Below are 26,694 nucleotides of genomic sequence, written 5' to 3'. Positions count from 1 at the left end.
TGACTGAACTGACTGAACTGAACTGACTGAACTGAACTGACTGAACTGACTGAACTGACTGAACTGAACTGACTGAACTGAACTGACTGAACTGACTGAACTGACTGAACTGAAATGACTGAACTGACTGAACTGAACTGACTGAACTGAAATGACTGAACTGACTGAACTGAACTGACTGAACTGACTGAACTGACTGAACTGAACTGACTGAACTGACTGAACTGAACTGAACTGACTGAACTGAAATGACTGAACTGACTGAACTGACTGAACTGAAATGACTGAACTGACTGAACTGACTGAACTGACTGAACTGAACTGACTGAACTGAAATGACTGAACTGACTGAACTGAACTGACTGAACTGACTGAACTGACTGAACTGAACTGACTGAACTGAAATGACTGAACTGACTGAACTGAACTGAACTGAACTGACTGAACTGACTGAACTGAACTGACTGAACTGACTGAACTGACTGAACTGAACTGAACTGAACTGACTGAACTGAACTGACTGAACTGAAATGACTGAACTGACTGAACTGAACTGACTGAACTGAAATGACTGAACTGACTGAACTGAACTGAACTGACTGAACTGACTGAACTGAACTGACTGAACTGACTGAACTGACTGAACTGAACTGACTGAACTGAAATGACTGAACTGAACTGACTGAACTGACTGAACTGAACTGAACTGACTGAACTGACTGAACTGACTGAACTGAACTGAACTGACTGAACTGACTGAACTGAAATGACTGAACTGAACTGAACTGACTGAACTGACTGAACTGAACTGACTGAACTGAAATTACTGAACTGACTGAACTGAACTGAACTGACTGAACTGACTGAACTGAACTGACTGAACTGACTGAACTGACTGAACTGAACTGACTGAACTGACTGAACTGACTGAACTGAAATGACTGAACTGAACTGAACTGACTGAACTGACTGAACTGAACTGAACTGACTGAACTGAAATGACTGAACTGAACTGACTGAACTGACTGAACTGACTGAACTGAAATGACTGAACTGACTGAACTGAACTGAACTGACTGAACTGACTGAACTGAACTGACTGAACTGACTGAACTGACTGAACTGAACTGACTGAACTGACTGAACTGACTGAACTGAAATGACTGAACTGACTGAACTGAACTGAACTGACTGAACTGACTGAACTGAACTGACTGAACTGACTGAACTGACTGAACTGAACTGACTGAACTGACTGAACTGACTGAACTGAAATGACTGAACTGAACTGAACTGACTGAACTGAAATGACTGAACTGACTGAACTGAACTGAACTGACTGAACTGACTGAACTGAACTGACTGAACTGACTGAACTGAACTGACTGAATTGAACTGACTGAACTGACTGAACTGAAATGACTGAACAGAACTGAACTTCAAATAATGATTTCTTACAAAAATGGATATTTAGCATCACAGAGATGAAGTCTGTAGATACTGAATTTCTCATGAAAAACAACAGAGATTTGTGCTTAGAAACAAAAGAACCTTGAGGTCTGAAGTGTAAAGGCTCCTCCTCCCCTCCTCCTTCCCCTTCTCCTCCTCCTCTTCCTCCTCCTCCTCACCCTCCTCCTTCCCGTCCTCCTCCTCCTCCCCCTCTGGGATCGATCCTCGCTCTTAGTGCAGTATTGATGGGAGCGTGTGGGTGTGGCCTAACTCATAATGGCAGAGACCTGAAGGGTTTGAGCGTCACTGTAATATTTTGCATTACTGCATGTTGTGTTTGTCAGCACAGACGGAGGTCTGGCTGCCGGTCTGGCTGCCGGTCTGGCTGCATGTGGTCCTGAGCAGCAGCTGACAGGAACACACGGCTAAAAAAACTAACCTCCAACATTTGTCAGGGAGGCAAATGTTTTTCTGACATTCTGGAAACGGTTTCATCAAACCAAGAGTGGGAGAGTTTCCTCAGCACACAGAGAACTGGATCCTTCTGCTGAAGCTGAAACATGAAAATCAGCAGAACGTGTTGCTGTTCATATTCTGTGTTGAAAAGTAACACAGACATGTGACTCATGTTTCAGCTCACTGGGTACAGCACAGAGATGCTCAAATATATTCACTTATATTCCAAGGAGCTTTGGACAAAAGCATCCACCACAAATGACATTAGCATTTTTCAAAGTGCAGCCCCTGGTAAAAGCTGTAATGTGAATCTCTGCTGCTGTCATGTGATCCGTCCTGCAGACAGAGGAACCGGATCCACACTGCAGGAACCAGACGGTTCTTCAGAGAACCCAAGAAGGTTCCCTGAGGAACTCCTTCAGAAAGGAGTCATGAACCTTGTTGGTACTTCCTGGACCTCTGGATGTTTTATGACCCGGTGAAACCTTTCTGAAACCTTTCTGATCGTGACCTTTGCTGGTCAGGCCAACAGAGTTTATCTGCTTTCCTTCCTGAAAAATCACCTGACAACAGCGATGAGGCCGTTCATCAGTTCTTTTCAAGTGAGGAACCCTAAGTTGCTTATTGGCTCCTTTCACACATGAAGCTTCACCCAGAAACCTTCTGGATATTTTCCGTGTCGGAGTCGAGTGTGAACGGAGCCGGAGTCCATATTCTGTCATTTCTCTCCTCCAGACGGAGTGAAATTCCCGGGAATCTTCTTTTGTGACTGCAGTTTGAACAAAAGCCGTCAGATTTGAAAATGTTACGACCAATCAGAAGAGACGCTGGGCGGAGACTCGCTCACTGCAGCGGAGAGATGAAAGTGTAATGTTTCGTTTCCAAACTGTAAACGGGACGTTTGTACAGAACGCTTTCTACAGACAAACTTCACAGAGAGAAGGAAGAGGTCAAGACTCAAGAGTGTGTGTGTGTGTGTGTGTGTGTGGGGGGGGGGGTCCACACCACGAACCCCAGAAATACCATCAAACATTCCTTTCAGCCTGAGAGTCACAGCTGAGGCAACAGGCTGGCTGAGGGGCAACACACACACACACACATACACACTGACAAACACACACACACACACACACTGACAAACACACACATACACCCCCGGGAGACCATATGGGTCTCACCTGTCACCCTTGTGGCAGCTGTCCCACAGGGTGTCTCACACACACACACACACACACACACACACACACACCTGTCCCACTGGGTGTGTGTGTGTGTGTGTGTGTGGGCAGTGTGTTCTCCAGACTGTTACAGGGAGCAGAGAAACATCCTGCAACTGAAAAGTCACAGGTTCAATCCTGCTGTCCGTCCAGACTGTCAGTGAGACTGTCAGTGATCAGACTGTCTGTGAACAGACTGTCAGTGATCAGACCGTCTGTGATCAGACCGTCTGTGATCAGACCGTCAGTGATCAGACCGTCTGTGATCAGACCGTCTGTGAACAGACCGTCTGTGATCAGACCGTCTGTGATCAGACCGTCAGTGATCAGACCGTCTGTGATCAGACCGTCTGTGAACAGACCGTCTGTGATCAGACCGTCTGTGATCAGACCGTCAGTGATCAGACCGTCTGTGATCAGACCGTCTGTGATCAGACCGTCTGTGAACAGACCGTCTGTGATCAGACCGTCTGTGAACAGACCGTCTGTGATCAGACCGTCAGTGAACAGACCGTCTGTGATCAGACCGTCAGTGATCAGACCGTCTGTGAACAGACCGTCTGTGAACAGACCGTCAGTGATCAGACCGTCAGTGATCAGACCGTCTGTGATCAGACCGTCAGTGATCAGACTGTCAGTGAGCGGCTGGATGGAAAACGGACTGCAGAACATGAAGCAGCAGTTCAGCAGCTTCTGTATTTTTGGAACTATTTCCAGTGAAACCACGTATTCATCCACCGTGCAGTGATTTCCCATCAGCCACCTCTTCACCTCCAGTGGAAACAGGACAGCAGACTGCTGGTTCAGTTCAGACTGCTGCCTGTTAACATTCAGGATTTATCTTCAGAGCTGCTACAAGTTCTCATTCCTCACTTTGAGACTATCACTAAACACGGTGTAAGCTGAAGAGTTAGCATGGAGCTGCTGTGACTCAACACACACACACACACACACACACACACACACACACACACACACACAGCAAGCAGCCAGACCCTGAAGTCACACTGAAGCAGCAGCAGCTCCGAGTCCAGAAAGACTCCAGACCTCCAAACCTCCAAACCTCCAGACCTCCAACCCCATCAAGAATCTGGACCACAACCAACTTCTGATAAAATATAAAGTCAATACATTTTTTCCATTTTCAAAATAACTGTCATTAACAGATATAACAGTGTTATAAGTAGTGATTGACAGGTGGTAGATACGGGCCGACAGCAGGCGGCGCCGTGGCTCCGTGTCGCCCCTCAGCCTCTCTGGCTGCTCCGGCTCCAGGACATGTCAACATGGCAGCGACTGTAAACCAGATGTTTACGCTTCAGAACCCCTCAGAACCCCTCAGAACCCCTCAGAACCCCTCAGAACCCTTCAGAACCCTTCAGAACCCCTCAGAACCCTTCAGAACCCTTCAGAACCCTTCAGAACCCTGTGGTGAAGAACTCACTGCTGTCTGGTTTACAGTCAGGTCAGTACTGAACAGTCTGTTGATCTGTGATGTCATCATGAGTCCCAGCAGCCGAACGGAGGTTCAGCTGTTTCTCTGCAGAGAACAAACCCCAACTCTAACCCTCTGAAGGAGAACCTAACCCTGTGAAGGAGAACCTAACCCTCTGAAGGAGAACCTAACCCTCTGAGGGAGAACCTAACCCTCTGAGGGAGAACCTAACCCTCTGAAGGAGAACTTAACCCTGTGAAGGAGAACCTAACCCTCTGAAGGAGAACTTAACCCTCTGAAGGAGAACCTAACCCTGTGAAGGAGAACCTAACCCTCTGAAGGAGAACCTAACCCTCTGAGGGAGAACCTAACCCTCTGAGGGAGAACCTAACCCTCTGAAGGAGAACCTAACCCTCTGAGGGAGAACCTTAACCCTCTGAAGGAGAACCTAACCCTCTGAGGGAGAACCTAACCCTCTGAGGGAGAACCTAACCCTCTGAAGGAGAACTTAACCCTCTGAAGGAGAACCTAACCCTCTGAAGGAGAACCTAACCCTCTGAGGGAGAACCTAACCCTCTGAGGGAGAACCTAACCCTCTGAAGGAGAACCTAACCCTCTGAAGGAGAACCTAACCCTCTGAGGGAGAACCTAACCCTCTGAAGGAGAACTTAACCCTCTGAAGGAGAACCTAACCCTCTGAGGGAGAACCTAACCCTCTGAGGGAGAACCTAACCCTCTGAAGGAGAACTTAACCCTCTGAAGGAGAACCTAACCCTCTGAAGGAGAACCTAACCCTCTGAGGGAGAACCTTAATGCTCTGGGGGAGAACCTAACTCCAAAACAACAGCCTGAGGCAGAATGAAGCGACTTCCTGTCTGTCAGACGCTGGACTGGATCTGTTTATGTTCCAGCGTCAGGAACCATGAGCTCACTGACTGAGGCAAGCAGGGTGGAGTTACACACACACACACACACACACAGTCACACTCACTCACACACACACACACACGATCTCCCATGCAAGGTGACCCCACCCTTCACAACACGGCAGGCGCTCCACAGCCTGATGCAGCCGGTCAGACAGAAACAGCTGCTTGATGAAGTCTTCAGAGCAGATCTGACAGAGCCTGACGGACTGAAACCGGTTCACAGTCCTCCTCCTGACTCACGGGGGGCCGGCCCGGGCCTGTAGGACACCGACGCTTTAACAGAACCGATCCATGTTCCTCCTGACGGCCGTTTGCTTCACAGTGATAACCGACTGACTGCAGGTCAGTTTATCCTCCTTCCTATCCGACATCGCCCCACTGACCCAGACTGACTGAATGACTTCACTTCCCAGACCGGGTCCAGATGAACCCAGCCGGCTGCCGGTTTGGATTTCAGCACTTCACAGTCCCGATCACAGCAGGACCGGCCGATGGAAATCAATATCATATTCCTATAATCTTCCTACAGGACTTACAGAGTGAGCTCACAGTGACTTTGTGCTTACTGTCGTCAGTCCTGCAGACTCCGACAGACCGTCTGTGGTCTTTATCCTTTAAAACACACTACAGGATGGCAGCTGTCTCCGCCCGACAGCCGCTGTGTCACATTCAGATTCAGGAACAAACTTTTCTGTCCGGCCTGCTGGGAGGCGTCAGGCCGGCCATATGCAGAACTATTAACCTTCTGTTTCTAATGCAAGTGGGAGATAACTCCACCTGTTTCCTCTGGAGTTTCACTTGTTTCAGGAATTTTCTGGAAACATGGATGTTGAAACCAGAACCAAGACGAGATTCAGTAATGACTTCGGGTTCTAGAGCGTTCCCGAGTCACGCTGAAGCGAGCGGCATCATTTCACTCTGCTGCCTGATTTGTCACTTTGTTTTAGGGAACATCAGGTTTGAATCAGCAGCAGCAGAAGAAATGATTGGTTCAGATGGATGGATGTTGTTTTGCAGTGCAGAGGCCACAGCTGCGCCATGAGTCCTGCATCACACACACACACACACACACACACACACACACACACACACACACACACCTGCCGGTATGATCCTACAGAAACACAAGGAGACCAGACATCACAGCTCAGCTAGAAGCCACTGTAGGAACATTAAAGGAACATTACGGGGATTTTGCAGTAGGACAGGGAGTATTTTGGGATGGAGGTCAGCCGCTCGGCCTCCCGATCAACACACTTCCCAAACCGCATCACAGTAGATTCACAGTAGATTCACAGTAGATTCACAGCACATCGGCTCTATTATTCTCATATTCAGCTTTATGACAGCAGTGATGAGGCGCCGCACCGCTGCAGAGTCTTACAGACGGACATTAGACCCGAGAACACCGACAGATATTCAGTGTAACGTGTCGTTTCGGGGCGGGGAGCTCGGTGGGAAGCTCCGGTGTTTGTCCCGGACTCATCACCGACCGACCGACCGACCGACCGACCGACCACGCCTGTTTGCGTCCATGGCGCACCGTTAGTCTTCCTCCATCCTGAGCCAAACGGCTGCAGGGCGGAGGAGGAAGAACTGAGGAGAAGAGGAGGAGGGAGGGAGAACAGAGAGGTGAAGAGAGGAGAACAGAGAGGAGAGGGAGAACAGAGAGGTGGAGAGAGGAGAACAGAGAGGAGAGGGAGAACAGAGAAGGAGAACCGGGTCTGGAGCCTCTACAGCATTAGACGGCAGATTCTCATTTTCCAGACTCATTCTCCTTTTCTTCTTCTTCTCTCCTTTTCTCCTCCGTCATGAAAGGTTTCCCGCGGAGGGATCTGCCCCGGCCGGCCGGGTGCGGTGCGGTGCGGTGCGGTGCGGTGCGGTGCGGTGCGGCCGGGCAGACTGACCCGCAGCACAGTAAAACACTGATTAAAGGCGCTTACCGCTTCAAATGATTAGTTCCAAACTTCAGGCTGTGGGATGATGATAGTCCGCAACTGGCATCCGACAGGCGACAGGAGCTGCAGGGAATGACGGGAAAGAATCCGCACTGCCCCCCCCTCCCCACTCTGCCCCTCCTCCTGCCCCTCCCCTCTTCCGCCCTCCTCTTCCTCCCTCCCCTCTCCAGAGAGCCTCCCTCCTCCTCCTCCTCCTCCTCCTCCTCCTCCTCCTCAGCGGACTGTAGTCGTCATCACAGACTGCACCACGTGGTTCAGTGAAACATGTGGAGTGTTTGTGTTGTTTTGGAGGAACAGAAGGTTCTGCGGGGTTCTGCTGGAGAACCAGACTGATCCGCTGACTGAACTGACTCAGCTCCAGGCTGTTTGCAGATTGGAGTTCTAAAAAAAAAAAAAAAAATTTCTCAGCGGCAGAGCTGCTGTGGAGGCAGAAATATTCTGATTGGTTGAGTTAAACCTCAGTGGGCGGAGCCAAAAATCCAAGTTAGATTTATGTCAAATACTGTAGTTATGAGACAGATTCTTTTAACTAACTCAGTTCTTCAGTTGTAGTGAATCGATTCATAGAGCGATGCTCTCGACAACTCTCCAGTCTAAAACAATTACATTAAAAATAACAACTAAATAATATAATATAAATAATAACCTTATAAACACCGATAATCTGATTAGAGACTGAATCTGATAATCTGTTTCCCGACTGTTTGCCTGTTGCTTGGCAACACTTGGTAGTGAGGGAATGAGGAACCTGATTTTGTTGGCAGAGACGAATAAAAGACAAAAATCGTCTGTTGTCTCAAATACCACGAGGCTACTTGATGAATAACTTTGTTTTTACAGCTGTTGTGTGTAAGTTATAATAGTCGGCTGTGTTTCTTCGGCCTGCGACCGGACCGCAGCACAGCACTTCCTCTCATGTGATTTCTTAACTGACCGATTTTCAGAATTGGTTCATAAGTGACCGCTAACCCGCTGAAGGAAGGCAGACACACACTCTTCTGTCCTGCCAACGCCGCTGAACGCTGTGTTCAGTCCACCTGCAGCTGCAACCCAACACCAGCAACTCTAACTTAGCTAGGTAAGCTAGTTAGCTGCTGACCATCAACATCATGGATGTTGTCACTGACATTTATATTTTTATATTTTGACCAGAGTTCCTTACCTGAAAAACTGGTTCTTTGGCTCCGCCCACTGAGGTTTAACTCAGATCAACCAATCAGATCATTTCTGCCTCTGAGAAACGTTTGGAGAAACAAAACTATAATCTGCCATCAGCTCCACCTTGCTTCATGTTCACAGCTCCACACATTCCCACTGGAGCTGCCCAGTATAACCAGTCTGACACTGGAGACTGCAGCTGGAGCTTCAGTGTTTTGCTCAGCAGGATCCAGAAGGTCACCGGTGAGAAACTGACTGCAGGACTTCTGGGATTTGAACCAGCAACCTCCTGACCTTCAGGAGCTTCTCTTCCCTCTGAGCCAGACTCAACACTCAACACTCAACATACTTTATTAATTTCCTTTGTGCAGACAGTGGACAGTTCATTAACATCACACCAACACACAACAATCACACCACCCGTCACTCAACAACTGCTGTCCATCATCAACATGGCGGCGAGCGTAAACACAACCTCCAGGCGGGTGACATCACTCTCTCCTCTCCTCAGTCTGCTGCTGGTGTTCAAACCATCCGGCTCCAGCAGGGTTCAGACCACACCAACTGGTTTAGGGGCATGATGGTTTTTAAGTTGAATTTTCAGCATTCGTTTTAGTTTAGTTTCGTTTATTGCACATATTAAGAAGAAGAAAAAACAGAAAAGATGCAGGAGGAGCCAGAAAAACCCACAGCAGCTTGTTGAGTGGAACAATCAAAACCAATAATACAGTGCAGACCAACACATAAAGGGACAGAGGAGAAGTTACTGAAAAACCACGTACACAACAAACAACATAGGTGCTAAAGTGGTGAATATTTAAAGAAAGGTGAGTATTTAGTGTTTTGGACGCTCAACTCACTTTGGTTTGTGGAGGAGAAGCGGCGTCACGCTGTTTGTCTGAGTGTGCTCTGGTTTGCAGCAGGATGTTCAGCAGTGTGTGTGTGTGTGTGTGTGTGTGTGTGTGTGTGTGTGTGTGTGTGTGTGCTGCTAAATTATGGATGGACATAATGGATCTCCATCAGAGAGGAGGACCGTCCATTAACTGCAAGGCTCTGATTAAAGGTGCATTTACACAACATATAGCTGCTGTCGGGTAAAAGAAAACCTCTTTGGTGTTTTTTTCTTATGTGAATATAAAGTTTCTGTGGTCATTTATGTGTTGAGTGAGTTTCATGATCACTGGACCTTTAAAACCTGTTAAAGTCCTCATTTCAGATGTAGAAATTACATTAATGATGGTTCTTACAGCAACATTATTGATAATGAAGCCACAATATGAAAGTGAGTCACTGTAATATTATTATTATCATTATTATTATTATTATTAATAAATGTAATGAAATAAATGAATTATTATTAGTCATAGTAATAGTAGTATTATTATCCAAAAATGGCTAGATAAATCAATATCAATATTCAATCAATAAATAAATGTTATACAATAAGTGATACTTATTTAATATTTTAAACATCCTGCAGGATTTTAACATGGTACGATGCGTCAGTTCTTTGTGCATTAATTCCTCTGACGCCGTCCCATGATGCACTTCACTCTCTCTCAGCGTCAGTAATACTCAGGAAGGCTGAGCACTCAGATGTTGCAGAGAGCATCGATTTAAAACACAGCTGTCTTCCTCCAGAAACCATTAAAGGTGCGATGTGTAATATTTCTGTTCTCCTGAAGCAGAATATGACTAATAAACATCCGCTGGTTTCTGAATGGAGAGGCTGAAACAAAGTGAGAAGCTCAGAGGTTTCTGCTTTCAGAAACACAGGAGCGTGTGTTGACATTTTAGAGTGAAAAATGTCTTTAATCCATGAAATCATCACGTAAACAAAGCCTGCATTGTGGTGACATTACTTCAGCAGGGGGCGCCATACTGCCATCAGACTGGACCTGCAGGAGAACAAGTTTGAAGAAAAGATCATCATGTCAGGTATGAAGCTCAGGTGAAGCTCAGCTGAAGCTCGGGTGAAGCTCAGGTGAAGCTCAGGTGAAGCTCGGCTGAAGCTCGGGTGAAGCTCGGGTGAAGCTCAGGTGAAGCTCAGGTGAAGCTTGGCTGAAGCTCGGGTGAAGCTCGGCTGGAAGCTGAACGCCTGCAGCCTCCCAACACTTCCATGGAACTAAACACATCAGTGTTGCTTTAACATTATGACATTTGCTCAAAGCCCATGGAAAGGTAATTTTGTGACTGCCTTGTAAAAATGTAATTTGTGATTTTACATACATATAAAAAGCTAAAAAGTATGAGGATTAAATTACATTCCAATTTTGAAATTAGTGTGTTTCTGTCTTTTCCTGTCCGGCTGTACATCAGGTGATGTACAGTTACATAGCTCATGTTGGCAATCTCCTACCAATAATACTTTACAGTGTAGAGGCAGCATTACAAACACAGCTTTGAACGGTGAATTTCAGGTCATGTTTGTTTCCAAAACTAAATATATCACATTCTGTAAAATGATCTCTTCCTTTTTAAATCAGCTGCATGGTAAAGTGTTTCTGATGCCAGTCAGCAGTGAAAGCCATTAGTCTGATGTTTAATGATCCGTGATGTAAGAGACAGAAGCTTAAGTGAGCTATGATTGAATAAAAACACACACGCACGCATACACACACACACACACACGCTCTCACTCTCTCTCACACACACACACCCATATCATCCCATATCCTGTTGAGCACCACATTCACTTTAGTTCCTATAAGAACATTGTGAATTCCATCGTGATGTTTGGTTGGTTGTCAGTATTATCAGTACTGACTGTTTTCAGACTATTACACAATCTGTAGCAGAGGACTTTAATAACTAAAGTATGACACATAACTGACTTTATGAATAACTGAATAGAACAATAAAAATGTGTGGTTCTTCCACACATTTCTACTTTAGAACCCAGTTAGGACTGAAGCTAAGAGTCCTATAGTGTTCCTATAATACTATAATAATATTCCTATAATATTCCTGTAATATTCTCCCTGCTTTATAGACTTTAAATTAGCTGATCTGTCTCTGCAGGGTATAATCAGACTTTCAGTACATGTTCTGTAGTTTCTTGTCATGATGAACTTGAGAACAGTGAAGACGGGACAGTTAAGAAGAGAACCTGGGAGAGAATCAAGAAGAGAACCAGGAGAGCCGAAAAACCCGAGGGGAGACGAGAAGGGAACCCGGAGAGAGTCGAGACGAGAACCAGGAGAGCCGAGAAGAGAACCAGGAGAGACAAGAAGAAAACCAGGAGAGTCAAGAAGAGAACCAGGAGTCGAGAAGAGAACCAGGAGAGCCGAGAAGAGAACCAGGAGTCGAGAAGAGAACCAGGAGAGTCAAGAAGAGAACCAGGAGAGTTGAGAAGAGAACCAGGAGTCGAGAAGAGAACCCGGAGAGAGTCGAGACGAGAACCAGGAGAGCCGAGAAGAGAACCAGGAGAGACAAGAAGAGAACCCAGAGACAGTCAAGAAGAAAAGCCGGAGAGAGTCGAGATGAGAATCTGGAGAAGCGAGAGGAGAACCAGGAGAGTCAAGAAGAGAACCAGAACAGTTGAGAAGAGAACCAGGAGAGTCGAGAAGAGAACCAGGAGAGAGTCGGGAAGAGAACCAGGAGAGTCGAGAAGAGAACAAGAATAGTCGAGAAGAGAACCAGGAGAGTCGAGAAGAGAACCAGGAGGGTCAAGAAGAGAACCAGGAGAGAGTCGGGAAGAGAACCAGGAGAGTTGAGAAGAGAACCTGGAGAGACGAGAGGAGAACCCAGAGAGAGTCAAGAAGAAAAGCCGGAGAGAGTCGAGAAGAGAACCAGGAGAGTCGGGAAGAGAACCAGGAGAGTCGGGAAGAGAACCAGGAGAGTCGAGAAGAGAACAAGAATAGTCGAGAAGAGAACCAGGAGAGTCGAGAAGAGAACCAGGAGGGTCAAGAAGAGAACCAGGAGAGAGTCGGGAAGAGAACCAGGAGAGTTGAGAAGAGAACCTGGAGAGACAAGAGGAGAACCCAGAGAGAGTCGAGAAGAAAAGCCGGAGAGAGTCAAGAAGAGAACCAGGAGATAGTCGGGAAGAGAACCAGGAGAGTCGGGAAGAGAACCAGGAGAGTCGGGAAGAGAACCAGGAGAGTCGGGAAGAGAACCAGGAGAGAGTCGGGAAGAGAACCAGGAGAGTCGGGAAGAGAACCAGGAGAGTCGAGAAGAGAACCAGGAGAGTCGAGAAGAGAACCAGGAGAGTCGGGAAGAGAACCAGGAGAGTCGAGAAGAGAACCAGAAGAGAGCTGGGAAGAGGACCAGGAGAGTCGGGAAGAGAACCAGGAGAGTCGAGAAGAGAACCAGGAGAGTCGAGAAGAGAACCAAGAGAGTCGGGAAGAGGACCAGGAGGGTTGAGAAGAGAACCTGGAGAGACGAGAGGAGAACCCAGAGAGAGTCAAGAAGAAAAGCCGGAGAGGGTCGAGAAGAGAACCAGAAGAGAGTTGGGAAGAGAACCAGGAAAGAGTTGGGAAGAGGACCAGGAGGGTCGGGAAGAGAACCAGGAGGGTCGGGAAGAGAACCAGGAGAATCGGGAAGAGAACCAGGAGAGTCGGGAAGAGAACCAGGAGAGTCGAGAAGAGAACCAGGAGAGAGTCGGGAAGAGGACCAGGAGAGTCGGGAAGAGAACCAGGAGAGTCGAGAAGAGAACCTGGAGAGTCGGGAAGAGAACCAGGAGAGAGTCGGGAAGAGAACCAGGAGAGTCGAGAAGAGAACCTGGAGAGTCGGGAAGAGAACCAGGAGAGAATCGGGAAGAGAACCAGGAGAGTCGGGAAGAGAACCAGGAGAGTCGGGAAGAGAACCAGGAGAGAGTCGGGAAGAGAACCAGGAGAGTCGGGAAGAGAACCTGGAGAGAGTCGGGAAGAGAACCAGGAGAGTCGGGAAGAGAACCAGGAGAGAGTCGGGAAGAGAACCAGGAGAGTCGGGAAGAGAACCTGGAGAGTCGAGAAGAGAACCTGGAGAGTCGAGAAGAGAACCAGGAGAGTCGAGAAGAGGACCGGGAGAGTCGGGAAGAGAACCGGGAGAGTCGGGAAGAGAACCTGGAGAGTCGAGAAGAGAACCAGGAGAGCCGGGAAGAGAACCAGGAGAGTCGAGAAGAGGACCAGGAGAGTCGGGAAGAGAACCGGGAGAGTCGAGAAGAGGACCAGGAGAGCCGGGAAGAGAACCGGGAGAGCCGGGAAGAGAACCGGGAGAGCCGGGAAGAGGACCGGGAGAGCCGAGAAGAGAACCGGGAGAGCCGAGAAGAGAACCGGGAGAGCCGAGAAGAGAACCGGGAGAGTCGAGAAGAGAACCGGGAGAGCCGAGAAGAGAACCGGGAGAGCCGAGAAGAGAACCGGGAGAGTCGAGAAGAGAACCAGGAGAGCCGGGAAGAGAACCAGGAGAGCCGAGAAGAGAACCAGGAGAGTCGAGAAGAGAACCAGGAGAGAGTCGGGAAGAGAACCAGGAGAGTCGAGAAGAGAACCAGGAGAGAGTCGGGAAGAGAACCAGGAGAGTCGAGAAGAGAACCTGGAGAGTCGAGAAGAGAACCAGGAGAGTCGAGAAGAGAACCAGGAGAGAGTCGGGAAGAGAACCAGGAGAGTCGAGAAGAGAACCTGGAGAGTCGAGAAGAGAACCAGGAGAGAGTCGGGAAGAGAACCAGGAGAGTCGAGAAGAGAACCCGGCCTGCTGCATTCTGACACTGAAGTCACACAGGAACTTGTTGTCCTTTGAAATGTCTTTTGAGTGTCACACTGTCCATTTTTTGCTTTCTTTTATTTCATTTTGCTTTCTTTGTTTTTTCATTTAATTTAATTTAATATTAATTTCAATAATGTCTATTTAAGCATGGTCTAGGATAAAGTCATACTCATCTCACAATGGCTGATCTTGCAATATCTCTTACATCTTTAGTTCATTAGCATTAGCATTAAGTAGTAGTATTAGTATATTATATTAATACTTCAGTATATTTGCACAAAGTTTTAATTAATACTGTATGTGCAAATTAAAACATAAAAACAAATGGAAAAAGATATAAGCACAAAATATACGGAGAGAAAGTAAAGCAGGTTCAGCTGTTTCATAACGTTAAAATTTAAAAAGTGACAGAAGTTAATGACTGATGAATGTAAACTCAGTAAAATGGACGTCTTTAGTTCAGGGTGAGTTGGTTTCAGGAGGCGCGGAAATATGGCAAATGCATGAAGTGATGCAGTATGAGTGAACGTCTGAAGAGAATATGATAAAGTTTTGGAAAGAGTCGGGGAAATGTTGCATATGGTGCATATTGTGTATCTGTACATAAACAGGTCTGGTCTGCTGACACTGTAAATGGAGAGAAGCTGAACAGCAGCAGATGGCTCATGACTTAGAGCTGGTTACCTTTCTCAAACATTTCTTTTGGATTAAAAGTATCTTAAGGTAAGATGGACACAAGGAAAGCACACACACTGTTACAGTAGGTAATGTGTGTGTGTAGATTAAGCTGTAATACAGACTTAATTAACAAGAGTGGTGAATCAGTGAGAAATATTCAATATGGTTTTTCAGATTTTCATCTACGATGACACCTAATAATTTTAACAAAGGGACTTTCTTCATCATTAATAAATGTCTTCGCCTTGTCGTTTCATTTCTTATTTTTATTGCAAAGAAATCATGAAATTGGATTTCTTTATATTGAGTGTAAGTTTGTTCCTCTGGAACCACATGAAAATAAAAGACAGAGGTTTGTGTCATCAGCAAATAAAATAGGAAAAGCATCTTTACAAATCATGGATAAGTCATTCACAGAAAATAAAAATAATAAGGGACCAAGAATGGAACCTTGAGGAACCCCACGACGTAACATCCTGAAGTCCAGACTCACGCAGCAGAAATGAGAATGTTGCAGTCAGCGGTATCAAACACTAAAGTTTAGATAAGTCTAAAACTAACAAGCTGCAAGAGCCGAAAACCAAACTGACGGATACAGGATGGTTCTCTGTTCTCAGTCAAGTGCTTACTGGTTTCTCAAGAACTTTAGATAAACAGGCAATATAGAAACTGGACGATAGTTTGTGAAAGCATTAGGGTCACCTGACTAGAAGAGAACAACTTCAGCATCTTGGAGATCTGGGGTGCAACACCAGAGAAAATACGAGTGAGGATCAATGACAGATTCAACTTCCTTTACTAAACTGCAGCTTTCATGTCCAGTAGCAGTTTTTTTAGCCTCATTATAACTTTATATACTGCTGGAGAGCTGGACAGTTCAAAGACACATTGAAGGATACTGGCACTTTACAATCTCAGTAGTGTATTCACCAGTTCCTTTTATATTTTTAGCTAGTTTAGAGGGATTGGTAAAATTCTATTATCTATTGGCACATCTGCAGGGCCGGGGATTATATTTGATTTAAGATTACAGGATTATATTCCAGCAAGCTGCAGCCAAACTCCACCGACATTTCCAAATAACACACTTTGAATTTATCACCACCGTCCTGAAACGGAGAGCGGCTGCTTCAAGGCGTCTCTTGCTGGAGAACGTCCCGTAACCAGAGGGTCACAGGTTCGATCCTGCAGCTTGAACTGGAAAAAACCCATTTCCTGGAGAAAATGTGTTTATCTGAAAGCAGCTGAAGTGTCCTGGCTTCAGTGTGAAAGGTTAAAAAGTTGAACTCTTTAAGCAGTTCATCTTTTTAAAGGGTTTACAAGTTGACTACATGATGTCACTGTTCACTTGTCACCATTCATTTCAACAGGAAAACATAAGAATTACAAAGTGAAATATCTTCAAGTATCATAAAGCTGAACACTGTCCAAGTTCCTCTGCTTAAGACCGTCAGATAAATTCTGTAAATGTAAAAATGTCAACAGATATAAACATTGATCACATGAACTGTAAACCATTTTTGTTACCAATATTAATTTTAAGGTATTGAATATTGTCAAAATTTTATTTTCCTACAAGTAGAACTGAAGTGATATGCATTAACTGATATTGTGATACATGAACAGTACATATTGTACATAAAGTTCCTACACGTTTCAGTTTCAAAATTCCAGACTTTTTCAAGATTTTGGTGTTCGGTCTGATTTCTGCTGGAAGTCGTCTTGTCTCTACTCACTCCACATCACTCTGTAGAACATTATTCTGCATAGTGACAAATATCAGAAAGTGTGAGATGACGGAGTGTAAAACCACAGGATGTTGAATCATATCAGGACAATTCAACTACATTATTCCATACTTTTTCATACTTGTGTAAATTCCAAACTTACCAAGACGTGGAAATGACCAAATTCATTTTCCGAACATTTCCAGACCTGAATAGGAACCTGCATGAAGCAAACCCGCAGCATGTTTCATCCCACTGTGCCAGCTTCCAGCTTTATTAAACTCAAGATAAATACAAAATAAATTCACATGGATCACAGATCGCTGGGAGAAAAAAACCCCAGAAACATAAAGTTTTTCATCACAGAGAAAAAGCAAAGGGAGCAGAGCTGGAGGTCAGAAGTCCAGCCACTCTGTCATGTAGATGCAGTTGGATGGAGAGATTTCTCCTCCTTCATGACAGTCATCAAACACCTGAGGAGAGAAAAGAGGAGAAGATTATTCATTTTCCCTCAAACAGTTCAGTTCAGTTCAGTTCAGTTCAGTTCAGTTCAGTTCAGTTCAGTTCAGTTCAGTTCAGTTCAGTTCAGTTCAGAGAGCAACAAACCTGCAGAAACTGACGTCTGCATAATGAATATCGACTGTCCCTCTAAATGAGTCCAAACTGTAACCAGAGGTGGAGACTCGAGTCAAATGACTTGGACTCGAGTCACATGATCTGGACTCGAGTCACAGTTTTAACTGCTTGAGACTTGGACTTGATGCATGAAGAGAAGACTTGAGACTTGACTTGACTTGGGTTCTGGTGACTTGGGACTTGACTCTGACTTGTACTTTGATGACTTGAAAAGGTTTCTAAAGTCTTGACTTGAGATCTTGTGTTTGTGTAAATGACTTAGATTGAAAGTGATGAGATTTGTTCCAGCGGACGACTGAATTTAAATTCTGTTTTCTGAATTTGTATGGAATGATTGAATTTATTGAAGTTGAAACTGATTATAGAAATCAAACTCATGATGCTCTTACCAAGTTTTTATCCTATTAAAACCATATTGCATTGAAAAGTCCTAGATATTTAGTTTTCTTTAAGATATTAAATTGATACTGGACTCTTGATTTGTTCTGACTTGACTTGCTGTTCTACATTTAGACTTGAGACTTGACATTAATGACTTGGACTTGGCTTGGTAATCTACATTTAGACTTGAGACTTGATTTCAGACTCGAGTGAAGTTGACCTGCTGACTGCAACTAATGAACCAGATACTGTAATTAATTACCTGATATTGTGAGATTTTATTTCCTGATAATGTAAGACTATAAGTATGATAATGTAATACATTATGACATTAACTGGCAACTGTTGCATAAGGTCGCTGTCGGGTGAAAACCTCGTATTTCCAAAATCTCAAAGTTTTTCCCGGACCTGAGAAAAACATCCTTGTTTTCATCCTGATATGTTTGAATGAATGCGGTGGGTTTTGAAACGGTTTCATACGGTTGTCTAATTTCCTCAACCCACAGAACGACCACGTGACGTTTAAATACGAAGTTAAGAGCGAGGAGGTTTTCAGACAGCAGCGCTGCGCCGGGCGGCGGAGCGTACCGGACAGAGGCCGCAGGGCGTCTTCACCAGGCCGGTGGGCTGGATGATGGCGTTCACGCCGCGGTACAGCTTCACCTGGCCGTCCACGCTGCCCACCGTGCCTTCCTTGGCGGCGATGATGGTCATCTCCACCTTCCCGTCGTAGATCAGCGTGTTCAGGATCGTCTCGATGTCGTCCATGGAGAGATCCACCTGAAGGCCGAGGAGACGACACTCAGTTTGGATTTTATTTTCTTTAGTTTTAGAAATGTAAAGCTCCTGTAGAGCTGAAACGTTAATCTACAAGTCAAACTGATTTCTACTTTCTCGTTAATAAATCCTGTTTTATTCCCGAGTTCCTCGTGAAATACTACACTACCCACAAGCTTTAGCGACTTCCCACCAATCAGAGACATCGCTGTTACCATAGAAACGTTACCTGCATATTTTACTGTCAGACATCAAAATCAAAATCATTAGAAATCAGTAATCACCTAGATTATTATCTTCTCAGCATCACAGCTGAAAATTAGGAAGGGAATCACCGATGTCCCTTTCAGAGCTGTTGGTCGTTGTTCCCTTTCGGCTGTTTGTTTTTGTCATATATTTAGTTTAGTTAGTTGCAGGTTAGGATTAGTTTTTATTCTACTGGCTAATCTGTAACGCAGTAGCCAGTAAAACAAAGGTTTTCCCACTTGTTTCTAACAGAAGGGTGCGTTGGGTTTGTTTCCCTGCGCGGCCCTGCAGCAGTGTGAGGTGCAGCGTCACCTTGCTGATTCCCAGCTCACAGATGTATTTCCAGACTTCGTGCGACGTGGCGAAGGAGCTGTTCCTCTGGACCATGGGGCTCTGCTTACTGTCCCGGGCCGCTTCAGCCTGGAGAGACACAACACCGTTTAACCTTTAACCTTTAACCTGTCCCGGGCCGCTTCAGCCTGGAGAGACACAACACCGTTTAACCTTTAACCTTTAACCTGTCCCGGGCCGCTTCAGCCTGCCAGACGGACGTGAAGCTTCACAGCCTGGTTCACCATCTGAACACAGTTTCACCTTCAGGCTCCTCATGACCTTTGTGTGTGAGGTCACGCTGCGTTCAGCCAGCAGGGGGCAGCAGAGCCTCCCTCCTCCCGTCTGTCCGGACTCACCTTGCTCTGCAGGAACTTGAAGCACTGCTGGTTGAGAACTTCCACGAACTCGGACTCGAAGTCCTGGTCGCTGTACCAGGCCCCGCCCGTCACCGAGCGGTCCGGCTGCAGGTTGTACAGCATGTACACCTTCTTCTTCGACGCCTGGAGACACGAAACACGGGACACGAGACACGAGACATGAGACACGAGACACGAGACACGAGACACGAGACACGAGACACGGGACACGGGACACGAGACACGAGACACGAGACACGGGACACGGGACACGAGACACGAGACATGAGACACGAGACACGAGACATGAGACACGAGACACGAGGCGCTGCAGTTAGTCTGCTGCTCAGAGTCCCACTGATATCGGCTCCGATATCTGCTATGATTACATACTTATTGTCGAACTGATCAATACTACACTGATTATAGGAAGACCTGAACCTGAACTGATTCTAATGAGACATTTTGATCAGATTCTACACAAGCATACATTAATATGTTTATTAATCATTACAATTATTATTATTCTCCTGGTGTCAGTGGAGAGTTTTAGTTTCCCATGATGCTCTAAATGTTTCAGAGGCTTTTCCACCCCGACGAGAAGAAAACTCTGGAGGAAACTCTGAATACTGGGAAGTTTTAGGATTTTTCTTTTTTTTTTTGCATGAAAATGTCAAATTTAAAGATCCTGATCTGGAAACGCTGCTATCTGCCTTCAAAAACTCGTACTGTTTGAACTCCAGAGGGGGTTGGTTGATAAAATTGATTTTATTTCAGTGTCCTGCAGAGTGAAACAGGTCTGGAGAAGTATGGGATTTTTTTTGAAATGAAAGTGTGAAGGGACCCTGGCTGCTGAACTCACAGCGACGGACTTGACGGCCTTGATCAGCTTCTTGCTCTCCAGGTTCTTCAGGATCTTGTTGATCTCCGTCAGAGGAAGGTTGCTCTTGAAGCGGATGTCTCTGCTCCAGATTCCTACAGCAGGAAAACACAACATCAAACCATCGATACTGGAAACTGGTTGAACTGGTGGATACTGGAAAACATCCACATGATCCTGGGACTGACTTCCACCCGGCAGCAGCTAGGCAGCCGCCTGCTGTCCGGCCCCATGAGGCTCAGTCTTCAGTTTGACTCTGCAGGTGATTCCCATCGGTCTGGTCAGTCTGTCCACTGGTTCACTGACGGGATTTCTCTCCCCGAGCGATTGGTTGGTGTCAGTTATCAAAATCTCTGACCAATCACAGCAGCAAAGCAGAGTGATGTAATCTGGAGCGACACCAGTCACGGTGTCGTTCACTTCCCAGCTTCTAATCAGCTGATTGTTCCTGTTTTAATTCGTCGATCCAGTCAGTTTTTTAAGGACTGATGAAATCTCTAAATCTAGTTCGCTATCATCCAGTTCCTTTGCCGGCGGCCATTTTGGTCGTTGTCGTCGCTCTGTAACGCTCGTCATGAGGAGGTTTGTCCCGCCTACATCCACCGTCCAATCAGGTTTGTCGAACTGTATCTGTCAGAAAAAACTGCCGGTGGATAGGCTGGACCAGACCGCAGATTCAAACTGAAGACTGAGACTCCTGGGGGCTGGACAGCAGGCGGGAGCTACGGAGGCTGACGGAGTCCAAAACTCAAGCAGACACTTTTAGTTTGCAGCAGCCGACCGGATATTTAGAGGAGAAGAAGAAGAAGGAGGCCGGTGACTGTAGAAGAGGAAAACTAAACCAGACTGAGAAACTGAGAAGTTTGAATACTACCAAGTATTCATCAGTATTTTTCTTGATACTGATGGTTTTGGCGAGCTAATATATTCTATATCCTACTGTGACTGAAAATAATGTCTTTGAAGGGTTTACCTTTTATTTTTTATTTTTTTATTATTTTAATCAGATTTCAAAATATAAACGTTTCACTGTCAGCCAGCAGCACTGTGACTCTTTGACCTTTATTAACACCGGGATTTGTTAGGACGAGGAAGTTAAAGAGCTTGACAGACAAAACAGTCACTTGGAACAGTGAAGAGACGCATCGACCTGCCTGAGGCATGAAAGTCAAAATTAAAATGTTAAAAAAATAAATTTTAGTATGGATAACATACAGAAAAAACATAACACAACCAATTTCAACAAAAAGTATTATAAATTTAACATCTGAAAAATATTTACATGAAAATATATGAAAAAATCTGAAACTATCAGCATGATTAAAAAGGATGAAAAAGTAGAACTCTGCTCTGTCAGGAACCCGGTCCTAAGAGGAACCCGGTCCTAAGAGGAACCCGGTCCTGAGAGGAACATGGTCCTGAGAGGAACCCGGTCCTGAGAGGAACCCGGTTCTGAGAGGAACATGGTCCTGAGAGGAACCCGGTCCTGAGAGGAACCCGGTCCTGAGAGGAACATGGTCCTGAGAGGAACCCGGTTCTGAGAGGAACATGGTCCTGAGAGGAACATGGTCCCCGGTTCTGAGAGGAACATGGTCCTGAGAGGAACCCGGTCCTGAGAGGAACGCGGGTCTGAGAGGAACATGGTCCTGAGAGGAACCCGGTCCTGAGAGGAACGCGGTTCTGAGAGGAACCCGGTCCTGAGAGGAACGCGGTTCTGAGAGGAACCTGGATCAGACAGTACCTTTGTTCCCTGCGTCCTCGATGATCTGGTAGACCAGCTTCTCCTGGTTGTCCGATCCTTTCATCTTACTGGGAGAGACAGGAGCCGCAGTCAGAACCAACCACAAACAGAACATGATTTATCTGATCGGTCGATCAATACTCATGATCGACCGCTACTTGACCAGCTGCTGAGATTCAGACTTTAAACCTGACTTTCTGAGCCGGGAACAGAACCTGTGTTTAACTCTCTGTGTTCCTCTGGTAGAGTCTTGTTGTGTCTCTTCTCATGATAAAACCCCCAGATCAGTGATTCTGTGATCTGTTGCTCCGGTAGAGCAGACTGGAGAATTGTGTTTTTTTCTCTCTCCATTCACTGCCTGTCTGGAGGAACAGTCTGAAAATCACTTCTAGCACATAAAGGAACGTCGACACAGCAGATTCTGATGATATATAAAAAACTAGTCCTGCTGCTGAACTGTTTTGAAGTGAATCTCTTTCTTTATGTTTATTAAACCTTTCAGTCTGAACAAGTGGAACACAGAAATCCGGTCGGAGGAAACTTATGATGATGGAATGAAGAATAATTGCAGTAATTGTAAATATGTGAAAAAAAGTGAGCGACTAGTTTTTTATATATCATCAGAATCTGCTTTGTCGGCGTTCCTTTATGTGCTAGAAGTGATTTTCAGAATGGAGAGAGAAAAAAACACAATTCTCCAGTCTGCTCTACCGGAGCAACAGATCACAGAATCACTGATCTGGGGTTTTATTCACTTTCAGACAGCAGACAGCAGCCGGAGGTGAAACATTACAGACTCGGGTCACGCGCAGCGCTGCACGCGAGGCGCGGAGTGGACAGGGAACACAGCGCGTTCATCAGCTGCGCTTGGACGGTTGCGCTTCCGGGTGCGCCTGCCGTTGCCAAGCAACCAAAGACAACAACTTCACACGTTTGTTAGTAGTTATCTGAAATAATGGATTACCATCGCAGTAAAACTGTGGCAGCAGTTTTACTTTTTCATCTACATGTGGAGCATGTATTTCCTACATAGTGCTGCTCTATTAGTGCACTAATTAGCGGTAAATCACACATGATTAATGAATGAATTCGGACACTTAATTCATCATCATTCATCATCACCTGCGTCTGCATTCACCAGTCACATAAACAAATGTTTCAACTAACATTTGACAAGTTACCAATATTCCTTCAAAGCAACATATCTGTGTCACCAGCTGACATTAAACAGAAAAAAATATTCACCGACGTTCCCATCTAGGCGTTTTCCGACCTCATGTCGGTGAATAAATATTCTATGCATCGGAGTTGTGTGCGGCTACTTCCGGCTACAGCCAGCTCTTCACCAGTCCAGCTGTGCGGGTTCCTTCAGGTTCTGGACTTCTCACTAGCTGACATTAACACAACACACGTTACAATAAGCTGTGTACTGTATAACCTGCAGCTAGAGATAAAAACCTTCCTGAACAACAGACCTTAATGTTCATGTTAGCGTTAACGAGCTCAAATTAGCGTAACAAAACGTGCACTTATAATTAGTCATGAATTGGCAGTCAAAAGAAAACATCTTTAGAATAGCTTGACATCTTTTTGGTACTAAAAAAAGTTTATTTACTTTTGTATTAACGAGGTTTAGTGAAGAAGAGGATGGCGTCATTATAAAACCACGGAAGCGTTACAACTTCGTTGCTTGGTAACGGCCAGGTGACAACAGACGACAGATGTCCACAGACATCGGCCTCGCCCCATTGAAATGAATGGATCTGAGCGCGCAACAGACGCGGCACGTGAACCTGCTGAGCAGTTTCTGTCTCACCTGGCGGTCTGAGCGTCCTTCATCCGGTACAGAAGACCTGAGCTGTTCCTCAGCAGGTCCAGCTGACCCTGCACACACACACACACACACACACACACACACACACACACACACACACACACACACACACACACACACACACGCACACAGAGCAGTTTAGTTAATAACTTTAAGCCGACATGCAGCCTGACATCTAAACACGAAATCAATCAGATGGATCAGTGATGAAATGATCAGTTCAGTCAAAAACAAACAGAAATTAACCGTCTGTTCAATTCTGTGAGAAGAAAATTATTTTTTGTTATCCTGAGATCAAGATAATTTTCTCATTATCTCAGCGAAACAAAATGTGTTTATCTGGAGATAACGACATAAATAACTCGATGACTAGAGAAAACAAGGGAAATTAACTCGTTATCACCGGAAACCAGCGTAAATAAAATGGATGAATGTGTGTCAATGGGTTTCTGTACTGAGACTAGAGACGGGACGATATCTGGAAACTCAATATCTCTCAATACAAAACATGTCAGTCCATCTGCTGTCAGGAACATGAATGGTGATATCAGCTCCATGTTATTCTGCTGTCAGGAACATGAATGGTGATATCAGCTCCATGTTATTCTGCTGTCAGGAACATGAATGGTGATATCAGCTCCATGTTATTCTGCTGTCAGGAACATGAATGGTGATATCAGCTCCATGTTATTCTGCTGTAGTAATCACTAATGAGACTCTTGACCATCACAGTTTCACAAGCTCTCCATCCAAATTATATTATTGTCACTTTGTAATGACGTTTTTAAATTGTTGTTTACATTCTAGCAGCCAATGGCATCGCTAGAAAGATTTGAGTCTCAGAAATAAACAGAATTCTGCACAGTCAGACTTTGTTGTCACTGAACTTTTATTGATCACATGGTATCCTGGTTGTATTGATTAAGTATGGAGTCATATATCAGGAGAGAAGCAGGTGGGAACTGACCAGCGACAGCAGCTTGTTGATGGCGAGCGCTCGCTGCTGCGGCTCCAGGTGCGGCATGTCGTTCTGGATCACCTGGTCTGTGATGCCATGAGGAAACTGCTGACACAGGTCCTTGATCCTGGAGAGAGAGAGAGGGAGAGAGAGAGCGAGGGATGATGAGCAAGGCACTAACACCGCCAGGGTCAGAGGTTAAACTCCCACCAGAAGTACTGCTCCTCTGCTGATTTTACTGAAGTAGAAGTAAAAGTTCTGGTGTAAAAATCTCCTTCAGTAAAAGTAAAAAGTGTGTGATTTAAAATGTGGTCAGAGTAAAAGTTCCTGAGTTCCTCTTTAGAACAGAGAACGTTGTTAGCTGTGATCTTTTCCATGTGATTCTAAAAGGAGAGAGGTCAGAGGTCAAACTAGATTCTTTTCACTGGAAACATTAGAAACGACAAAATAAAGTGCAGAAACAAAGTAAAGTCAGATTCCTCTTCTCACTGTGAATGGATCCACAGTTTGTCAGTTTCTGTTGATCCAGTTTCTGTTGATCCAGTTTCTGCTGCTGATGGAGAGACACAACCTGTTCTGTGATGGATGGATTTAAAATGGACTGAAGGAGAGATGGACTGAAGGAAAAGAAATACTCCAAGAAGTACAAGTACACCGAAAAGCTACTCAGTTACAGTAACGTGAGTGAATGTAATTAGTTACTTCCAGCCTTGGTTGTGAGTTTATTTCCCAAGTCAATCCAGTCAGTATTAGTTTGAAGAGCAGTAGTATTGAAGAACAGTCAGTAACTGATTTAACGTCATGTGGATAAGCCACACAACACAGCACGGACCAGCTGGGTTAGCATCATGCTAGCTACATGAAGTGAGCAGGTACCGAGCTGGATTACAGTGTTTCGGCTGCTGCTGGTGTCACTGCTGCTCACTTCACTGAGCTACACTTCCTCTACATCCACAACATAAAGTTAGCTGAGTGTTTCTGTCTCTAGCTGACGGTCCGTCCAGCCGCTCCGTCCGTCCTGCAGAGAGAAAGTTACACCAAACTCTATTCAGACATCTGACCGCGCGATGCTTCCTGGCTTATCGGCAGAATGACAGACTTTATGAAATATGACTCAAGTCCGTTTCTCAATCGTTAAAATCCGCTTTTCAATTCGGCACACACCCAGTACACCAAGCAGTGCTTATTTCAATAAAATGCCTACTTATATAAATGGTTCGCCTGTTACTGCCACAATCTTCTTTCACCAAAACACACCGCGAGAGGCAGCGTGAACCAACACTAAAAGTTTAGATTTTATAGAAATACAGTGCTGATTTGTAGGTTATTAATATGCCGAATCTGCAATAAGATCCTAACGATTTGTAAAATGTAATAAGGCTTGTTCTACAGTGCGTGTGCCTTTGCTCATAGGCAAGGCAACATTAAATTGCCAGAATGTGAGTTGACTTTAGCTAATGCTCTCTCCATATGAGATACGCCGTATCGGGCGACTTAGCATCGCTGGCTAAGCGGAAGCTAACGTGATCTCACTGACCTGTTTTCAATCTCCGCAGCGTCTGTAAGGTTAGACTCCTTTTTCACCTTCACCTCTGCCATTGTAACTCTGTTCACTTCGGGTTTCTACTGTGTTTCTACTGTGACAGTTTCATCAGACATGCTAGTCTGGGGTCCTAAAAAGTTGGTGTCGACAAAAACGTCCTGAAAATTGCCTGTTAAAAATTCACCTCCAATGTGGAAAAAAATCAATAAAATGATCAACTTCATAATTGTTCGAACTCACTACTGCATATTTTTTAGTAAGCGTAGCCAACTGCCGACTGTAAAGGTTAAACTTGATATATATTTAATTTAATCTCGTTCACA

General features: G+C 45.3%; 1 protein-coding gene across 1 annotated transcript; it reads right to left on the bottom strand.

The window, feature by feature from the left end:
- Window positions 1-16,900: 16,900 nt before the first annotated feature.
- Window positions 16,901-26,473, bottom strand: LOC139925056 (DNA-directed RNA polymerase III subunit RPC6). The gene is made up of 9 exons (XM_078282341.1): window positions 26,366-26,473; window positions 24,838-24,955; window positions 23,853-23,920; window positions 22,037-22,104; window positions 20,278-20,390; window positions 19,416-19,559; window positions 19,039-19,146; window positions 18,292-18,483; window positions 16,901-17,159 (listed from the first exon to the last, which is right to left on the bottom strand). Exons 1-9 carry the CDS (start codon window positions 26,425-26,427, stop codon window positions 17,082-17,084), a joined length of 951 nt encoding a protein of 316 aa, XP_078138467.1. The 5' UTR covers window positions 26,428-26,473; the 3' UTR covers window positions 16,901-17,081.
- Between the last annotated feature and the right edge of the window lie 221 nt (window positions 26,474-26,694).

This window comes from Centroberyx gerrardi, unplaced genomic scaffold, assembly GCF_048128805.1.
Source record: "Centroberyx gerrardi isolate f3 unplaced genomic scaffold, fCenGer3.hap1.cur.20231027 Scaffold_81, whole genome shotgun sequence".
Taxonomy (NCBI): Eukaryota; Metazoa; Chordata; class Actinopteri; order Beryciformes; family Berycidae; genus Centroberyx; species Centroberyx gerrardi.
The sequence above is the reverse complement of the archived record's forward strand: the minus strand, read 5'-3'. Positions and strand labels throughout refer to the sequence as shown.

What these genes read in the sequence shown, in the direction of transcription:
- LOC139925056 (XM_078282341.1), bottom strand. Translation starts at nt 26,427, where the DNA reads ATGGCAGAGGTGAAGGTGAAAAAGGAGTCTAACCTTACAGACGCTGCG. An exon ending in AAGGACGCTCAGACCGCCAG is followed by an intron (nt 22,105 to 23,852) that starts GTGAGACAGAAA and finishes TGTCTCTCCCAG; the next exon opens with TAAGATGAAAGGATCGGACA. An exon ending in GTGAGCTGGGAATCAGCAAG is followed by an intron (nt 18,484 to 19,038) that starts GTGACGCTGCAC and finishes CTCGGCCTTCAG; the next exon opens with GTGGATCTCTCCATGGACGA.